Genomic DNA, 7,838 nt, shown 5'->3' with positions numbered 1-7,838 from the left:
GATACGGCATCCGTCTTGGCGGATGGCGGTGGTTGGGTATGGTCAGAGTGTGGAGCGCTTGAGCTACCAGTGGTTACCACCGCCAGAGCCAGCGTCAACGCATATAAAGCCTGGCAGCTACTTGGACGTTATCCGTCGACTGGCGATGACGATCGGTGCTGAGGTGGCTGAGGTGGCGGATGCTCAGATTTGGTGTTCGTATTTTGGCCAATCCAAAGCCGATCCAAAATGGCCAATCACAGCGCGGGAGGTGTTATAAAGGGCAAACAGTGGCAGTTTCTCGGGTAACGCTTGGGCCATCGACGCGAGGTCGATGCCACGCGGGACCGACCCGAAGCCGCCCAACCAGCTCGAGAAGGACAAGCCCAAGACCCGGCCGCCCAAGGACGCGACGACGCTTCCATCGTACGCGCGCCCTTCTCGTGATCCCGACCATATGCAGCATGCTGTGTAGGCCAAAGCCCCGCAAGCATGTACGGCCGCGCACCGAGTTGCCTGCTACCGTCATGCCCATGGGCGAGGTCGACGCATGCTCATGTGCGGTTGAGGCTGACTTGGCGTAGAAGCGCAAGGTAGACGTCGCGGCCAAGATGCCTGCCCACATGGGCAGCATCACGTTCGAGGCCGACATGCCGGGGGGCAACAGCGGCATGGTATGCGCCTCCTTGCCGCCAGAATGTCATGCCGACTACGCTCATTAGGAGCTCGAGATCTTAAAGGCCATCATTCTCCGCGAAGACTATGTGGCACGGCTTCTCGAGATGAGTCAGAGCGACGCCCCGCACGCGCTCGTCGGAGCGATGGCCAACACCCTCGACCTGCTTCGCATCACGACAGTCGAAGTCGTCGAGGCGATATTGCAGTGGCGCAAGCAGCAGCAAAAGAACCTTCCGTTCAAGTGGAACGGGATCAACTACCTTCTCAAGTTGCCCTCGGATTTGAATTTTCTTCAGCAGGTTGCGAGCCAGATGCACCACCTCGCATGGCTACAATGAGTGTTCTAGTGCGACGTCATGGTACGCTGGCTCGGCTTTTCCATGGAGCGAAACCCGTTCATTATGCCCGACAACCTCGACAAGCGCAGCGACGACGCCACACCGTTCACCCCTCCAACGACCAATGTTGGCGCCGTCGACACGTTCTTAGAGGTCGGTGGGGTCCCAGTGTCTCCTCTGCGCCCGTTGCGCTCGCCCCAAGCCCAAGCCGCGCGCCAGCCCAAGCTTCGATCGGCGTACGAGACGCGCATCATCAACGACGAAGAGCTCGTGCCGCGCCAGCTCACGAGCGCCGACGCCAATGCCAGTAGCACACCGTCCGTGCGGTCGCGGGCCACGTATGTGTTGCCGAGCCAGATCGGCAACCTCGACGTCTTGCGCATCCGGGCAGCTGAAAAGGTCGTCTTGGCCGAGGAAGAGCTCTGCGGCCGGTATGCACGGGACCTCTACGGACGCATCGTGCCAGGTACATGTCACCATCATGGTGTTTTGGATCTCAAATTCGAAACGCAGAGGCTGTCGCCAAGCAGCAGATGAAGACAGTGGCTATCCAGCGCGCGTACGCAGCATCGACGCGGGAGCTACAGGAGGCTTCTACCATCGAGGTGCACGAGCCGGTTGTCGAGGCCCCACCGCGACCACGCCCCACCGAAGTACCTCTACGCCTTTTCTAGATTGTAGTCAAGCGATTACGTAGCTGCGCAAGTCGACGACCGTCCCCTCGAGCGCGCAAGTGGTCGACACGACCAAGCTCAAGCAAGCTGGCATGCTCGCACCGACCACAAAGCTCGGTACACCGCCCCTCCTTTAAATTGCCATTCGCTCATTCTAACGGGTAGCTATGGAGAACCGCATTCGGTACCCGATGCAACGCTCGCGTGGCGCTCGAATGGAGCAGGACCTCGAGCAAGCTCGCGTGGTCAACGCCCAGCTCGAGTACGTATTTGTTTGTTTCCACTTGATAAATTGATACTTTCGAATGTCGCAGGCACCACATTGCACATCTCCGCGACACGATTGCTGCGGAAGAAGCGGCGCTCCCACTGGACACGTCGGCCACGTCACTGCCAACACCAACACTCGAGATGCTCCGACGCGATTTGCAAGTCCAAGTCGACCTCTTTGCGCGCAAGGCGACCGAGATATCGCGCAAACAGCAGGCCATGGAAGCGTTCAAGTTGGCGCAAAAGTCGGCGGCTGAGAAGCAGGTAGTCTCACATGCGATCGTGGCGTTGCTCATCAAGGCACCAGCGCCAAGCCGAGCTCCTTCGCCGCCGCCACATGGACGAAGCGCTTTTGGCACTCGAGCGCACCAAGCTCGTCGAAGTGGCCTCCGCGACGCACATCCAGCGCATCATCCGCGGTATCCTCACGCGCCAACTGTACAAGACTGTCCGCATTCGGTTCACGATTGCCAGCACGTACATCCAAGCGGGGGTCCGCGGCTTCCTCGCACGACGTCGTGTGCATCGCGTACGCATGTCTTGGCTTCTCCGACAGCGTGGACTTACCGTCGATGCTAGCTCTATGTGCGACACAAGGCAGCGATTCGTATCCAGTGTGCGGCACGCGGTCGCCTCGCGCGGAACGCCACGCGTCTCGAGCGCTTGCTCCAGCAACAGCAAAAGGCGGCCATCAAAATTCAAAAAACGTTCCGCGGCAAGCGTGGCCGCCATCGCATGCGTGCGTACCGTGCTCTCTGCGACTCGAAGCGACGCATGGTGGAGATTGCACACAACCTCTTTGAGTTTGAGCTCGTGGCCATGGGCGCCGCTCTCTGCGCGTACGCCAAGTTTCCCACGTCGCACTACACACTCAAGCCTTCGTACATGGTGCTTGGCGTCGTCCGCCTCGTCCAGTCCGTCTCTCTTTCGTGCATGAGCGTGGAAGACCGCGATGCACGGTCGACGCCTGTCCATGACATGCGCTGGATGGAGGCCGGGCAGTACCTTCGCCGCGCCGCGCGCCTCCTCCGCTACCTCACGACCATCTCGGTATGCCAACCTTCGTGGTGCTACGGTGGTCGACTGTGTCTAGGCGGCCGCGGCGCGTCGCACGATCGCGCTCTTGCCCGAGACACGCACACTGCTGGAAGCGTACAAGAACGACGTCAACTTTGGCATTGCACACCTGGCGTCTGCGGCATTAGGTCCACTCGATGCACTGCGACGATACCGCGTATGCTTACACGCTTGGATTATAGGCGCGATGGAGCGGCCGTCGACGCTCCTACTGGAATGGATCACGCACCTCGACGTCGTCCAGCGGGTGCAGAGCACGTTTCTGTCGGCGACGCCAGTCTGCACGCTCGATCTATCGCAGTACGAAGCCGACGACCGCGCCGAAGATGCCAAGGTAGATCTTTCACGTCAAGGGGCTCACTGAGGCGTGCGTGGTAGTGTGCGCTCGAAGACTACCACAGCGAACGCCAGTTTGTGCCATTGGCTCTCATCCAAGACTGCCCCAAGCGCACACGACCGATATTGCTCGTGCTCTCGCGCGAGTTGCCCGGCCACGCCAAGGACGTCCTTGTCGCGCACATCAACGCGGCGTTTCCGGGCCTCTTTTTGCGCATCAACAGCCAAGACCCGATAGCGCTCGCGACGATGCAGCCCGCTTTCGATGCTGGCTACAGGTACCGTGTTCTCGGTATATGCTGCTGAGATTTGCAACTAGTGTGCTCTTGGACGCGGACATTGGGCTCAGCATCGGGCAGCAGCGCATTTTCTTGGGCCAGTTTGCCATCGTGTCGCGGGCGCTTCGCCCAACACCACTCTCGATCTTGCTGCAAGGGTCGCTCGCCAACCGCGCTGGCTTGGGCTATGCCGCCGGCACGTACGGTGTCTCCGAGCTGGACGCGTCCGTCATGGTCGATGGCGACGCCAAACACGAGATCCAGGTACGCGCGAATCGGGTAGCGCCGTCGCTCATGCGATAGCAGCTGGCAGCCGACGGCCTGCACACGCTCACGAGCGGTCGACTGGACAAAGAGATGGTCACGATGAGCACGATGGATTGTCCGCCCGTCGCGCTCGTGCTCGTGATGGAAGCGACGCTCATCTTGCTCACACCGTCGCAGCGGTTCGTGTCGCCCGCCAACACGACATCGACCGTCACCTGGTACGGTGCAGTCTCGTTGTCCGTTGACGCATCTTTGCCATGTGCAGGCGTTTGAGCCGGCGCCTACTGAGTGCACCTGCTGTCTTTACTGCGATGCTGCAAGCCCTCGACGTCCAGTACATTCCTTATGAAAACGTTGCCGTGCTGCGCGAGTCCGCTTCGTACAACCAATCCCAGCGCTAATTGAATGCGTAGGTACCTCGACTTGGCCGAGTGGCCCGTTGATAATGACTCGACGGGCACCCTCCTCTTCCGCCTCGCGCTCTTTGTTCGCGCTGTGACGCGCTACGCGCATGCGATCCAGAGCCGCGGGGGCGCGGCCGAGGTCGTGACGCGCACCAAGCCGATTCCAGGCCTCTTTAGCAACGTCATTACGATCACCGACCCGGTGGACGAAGGTGCGTTTCCGACTGCTTGATGAAGTATACAAGGCGAGCATGCGCAGACGACTGGTCGTATAAAGACGCGATGGCGCAGATCACGAGCGCGATTCTGCAAGACGTGCGCGTGCACCGGCAGTCGGTCAAGATCGGCGACCGGTACACATCGTATCAATTTATCAACGATCCGATGATGGGGCTCTAGGTACCACGTGGTGTCGCTCTACCGCGACTGCCATCGCGTCTACGTGACCGTGTACGACCCGCTCACGTCGCACTTGCTTCGCACCGAGATCCCCGAGACCTTTGTATGAGTGTATCATCGTCCCTGTGACGAGATTTGGGTGCTTAGATGAATACGCTCTTGGCGCCCAACTCGTTCGAAGCCGCCCAAAACAAGCAAGCGCCGTCGACGCCATTGGAGCTCTACCAGCGAGTCGTGGGCTTCACGACGCTCGCCAAGCCCAAGGGCATCAACATGCAGCCAATCGTCGAGCTCCGGCCCCACGCCGTGCGGTTGACCAAGGTCGGCCGGCACATTCACGGCCACTTTGCCTCGGTGCGTGCTATCTGCACTGTATATAACTTAGGTTTGACCGACTCTAGATTGTCGTCTCGGAGATTGCGCTCGGCCACGTGCGCTTGGGCGTCTTTGTCCACGATGTGTGGAGTGCCGGGCGACTCGCATGGACGCTGGACGTTGACGAAGCGTTTCTGCAGCAGCTCAAGCTCGATGCGTCCGACCCGCTCGAGCTGCAGGCGTATCAAGACATGAACGTCCAGGTACTTTGTCATATCTCAAAATGGTGGGATCGAACGTCGTATTGGTGCCAGGCGTTGTACCAGTACGTCCTCGACCGCGTGCACATTGAAGCGGCCGAGCTCTCCAAGCCCGTGCTCCACCACGTCAGCCGCCGCGTCCCTCGCAACATTGTCACGACGCCCCACGACTTGCGCGTTCGCATTCGCAAGCACGGTGGATCGGGGCGCCTCCTCCTTCGTAGCACAATGCACCTGCGTCCTCAAGCGGTATGTCAGAGGCTATCCAATCAATGGTCGTATTACAGTGTCCCTAGCTGCGCTGGGTCGTCTCTGTGTTTGACATTTCGATGACGGAGACGCTGCGCATTGAGGCCTACCGCCCCGAAGCCTGCATCAAACGGTCGGTGCTCGTCTCGTCCCGGGAGCGCCACGAGCTGCTGCTGTCACCGCGACGCGTGGTGTCGACGCTCTCACCGCTTTGGCTGCAACACATTTTGTCGCAACTTGTCATGACAGTCGACGGCGCCTTGGCCCTAGATTTGGAATTGACGACCACCGGTTTTTACCTGCCCTTGCACCCGGACCACTCCAAGGTACTACATGAATATGGTCGCCGTAATCACATCCCAAATCTTTCCCTAGTTGGCGCGCAAGCCTGGGATCAAGGTTATCGTGAGCGCCAAGCTCTGCGCCATGGCCTCCGTGTACGGCCTCTCGCTCCACATTTACTTCCCCATCACGAGCACGACGCATGAACTGCGTCTCGCCGATGCGCAGATCCAGTCGGCCATCTCGCTCGTGTGGCCCAGTACCTCGGCCATCGATCGCCGACGCGTCATCTTGGCACTCCTCGGGCTCTGTGCCTACGACACTGACGAGTGCGTCGTGCGGCTCACATCGCCGTCCGGCTTTGTCGAGTTCTCTGTGCAGATACGACCGGTACCCAGCACCTCAGCCTCCGCGGCAGTGGCATCGGCGCCCGTCATCGATACCCGCCCGCGGGACGCCGCATCTATCGACGTTGATTTGCTGCAAAACACGGTGCGAATGCTGGACGCGCCAAGCGAACCACTCGTGCTGGTGTACGACGCGCCACTCCGCGTGCACTCGAGCTCATACCGGTGCAACGGCACGCTGTTGCGCGTCGATGTGACTATGACAGCGTACCTCAAGCCAGTGCGCGAGCCTAACAAGCCAGGTACACCCTTCTGCCCCGAAGGTAGACTTTGGAATCATGTCGAATGGTGTAGGGCTGCCCGATATCCTTCGCGAGGCCGACTGGTTTGACATGGCGCTGTCGTTTTACCACCCCGACTCGAGCACGAGCTGCGAAGCGCATGTCGATGGCCTCCACGACCTGCGCGAGGTCCGTCATGTTTGTTATGTTGGAATACATACCAACGGATGCGGGTTAGGTCGCCGGGCCCGACGCCCAGGACCTTGTTGGCTCGGGCACCGTGCCCGAGTTGCTCCGCCACATTGTCATGCACCGCCTCGACCGCACGCTCTCTGATGACGCACTGCGCGTCGTGTTGGTCCGTTCACGGATGTTTACGCACCGCAAGGCGACGCCCGTGAATGCGGCCATGGACGCCGATGCGTTTGCCCAAGACGGCCACCTCATTGAGCTCGGTAAGACAATGCAATATGACATCTCCTTCATCGTAGGACCGATATGACGTTATCGTAGCTGACGCGCGAGGCATCAAACTCCTTTCGCAAGTCAAGCACCTGCGCCAGCACGCAGTCATTTGCACCGTCTTTGACGTCACACCGACCAATGCCAAACGAGACGCGGCGCTGGCACTGCGTGTCGACGGGTACATTGCCGCCAGCAGCAAGCAACTCTCCATGTGGATCAACGGCGCTGCGCTGCGCGAGGCCATTGGAGCTGACGTACGCTCCCTCGACCTTATGGTCTTGCTCAACATTCGTATTGACGCTAGGTGCACCTAATGCGCGAAGCGGAGGCGCAGAACTTGGCCGCGCATGTCGTCGACCTCTTGGACGTCGAGGTGAATGGCGACGAGATTTACCGGCTCTATGTCAAGGAAGTGATCACGCCGTCCAGCCGCCTCGGCGGTTCGTCTGCTGCGTATGAGAAGGCACTCATTCGAATGGTAGCCGCCGACGAGGTCGGCACCGACAAGACGCGCAAAGCGCCGTGCTTGCTCAAGGCGATTCGAACAGTCGGTGGCCAGCGCGTGCTGCTCGGCGTCTACGACACGCAGAGTGCAACGCCCGACGCGCCTCTCCGCGTCGACTTTTACCAGCCGTCGTCGTCGCTCTCGACGTCATTTGCGGTGCCGCTGACGCAGCTGCGCACGCACATCGCGCGTGGCGCCGACTGGGACGCACGTGCGATGTCCAAGGACGACCTCCAATCGGCGCTGCACGAGATGCTTTCCCACTTGAATGTGGCCCAAGTCGAGATGGAGTGCGGCACGAACCTCTTTGTCGAGTGGGCCAGCGTAACCTCATAACGCTACGCGCGTGTCATCCGTTAGTCTCTCGTAGATAGATAGATAGATAGATAGATAGATAGATAGATAGATAGATAGATAGATAGATAGATAGATAG

At 59.9% G+C, this 7,838-nt stretch overlaps 1 protein-coding gene across 1 annotated transcript; it reads left to right on the top strand.

The window, feature by feature from the left end:
- Positions 1–294: 294 nt before the first annotated feature.
- On the top strand, positions 295–7,799 carry SDRG_10876 (hypothetical protein). Its single transcript, XM_008616890.1, has 30 exons — positions 295–405; positions 455–521; positions 564–653; positions 702–956; positions 1,005–1,461; positions 1,509–1,648; positions 1,693–1,786; positions 1,835–1,931; positions 1,984–2,203; positions 2,247–2,468; positions 2,519–2,989; positions 3,033–3,144; positions 3,199–3,350; positions 3,395–3,630; positions 3,672–3,894; positions 3,937–4,115; positions 4,163–4,267; positions 4,311–4,513; positions 4,561–4,654; positions 4,701–4,803; positions 4,848–5,054; positions 5,102–5,278; positions 5,330–5,524; positions 5,572–5,850; positions 5,900–6,455; positions 6,508–6,623; positions 6,673–6,889; positions 6,948–7,153; positions 7,204–7,339; positions 7,382–7,799. Exons 1-30 carry the CDS (start codon positions 314–316, stop codon positions 7,738–7,740), a joined length of 6,060 nt encoding a protein of 2,019 aa, XP_008615112.1. The 5' UTR covers positions 295–313; the 3' UTR covers positions 7,741–7,799.
- Positions 7,800–7,838: the final 39 nt, after the last annotated feature.

This window comes from Saprolegnia diclina, assembly GCF_000281045.1.
Source record: "Saprolegnia diclina VS20 unplaced genomic scaffold supercont1.38, whole genome shotgun sequence".
In the NCBI taxonomy this organism is placed as follows: Eukaryota; Oomycota; class Saprolegniomycetes; order Saprolegniales; family Saprolegniaceae; genus Saprolegnia; species Saprolegnia diclina.
This window is presented reverse-complemented; position numbering and strand designations above follow the sequence as displayed.

What these genes read in the sequence shown, in the direction of transcription:
- SDRG_10876 (XM_008616890.1), top strand. Translation starts at nt 314, where the DNA reads ATGCCACGCGGGACCGACCCGAAGCCGCCCAACCAGCTCGAGAAGGAC. An exon ending in CCGTCATGCCCATGGGCGAG is followed by an intron (nt 522 to 563) that starts GTCGACGCATGC and finishes GACTTGGCGTAG; the next exon opens with AAGCGCAAGGTAGACGTCGC. An exon ending in CCTGGCGTCTGCGGCATTAG is followed by an intron (nt 3,145 to 3,198) that starts GTCCACTCGATG and finishes CTTGGATTATAG; the next exon opens with GCGCGATGGAGCGGCCGTCG.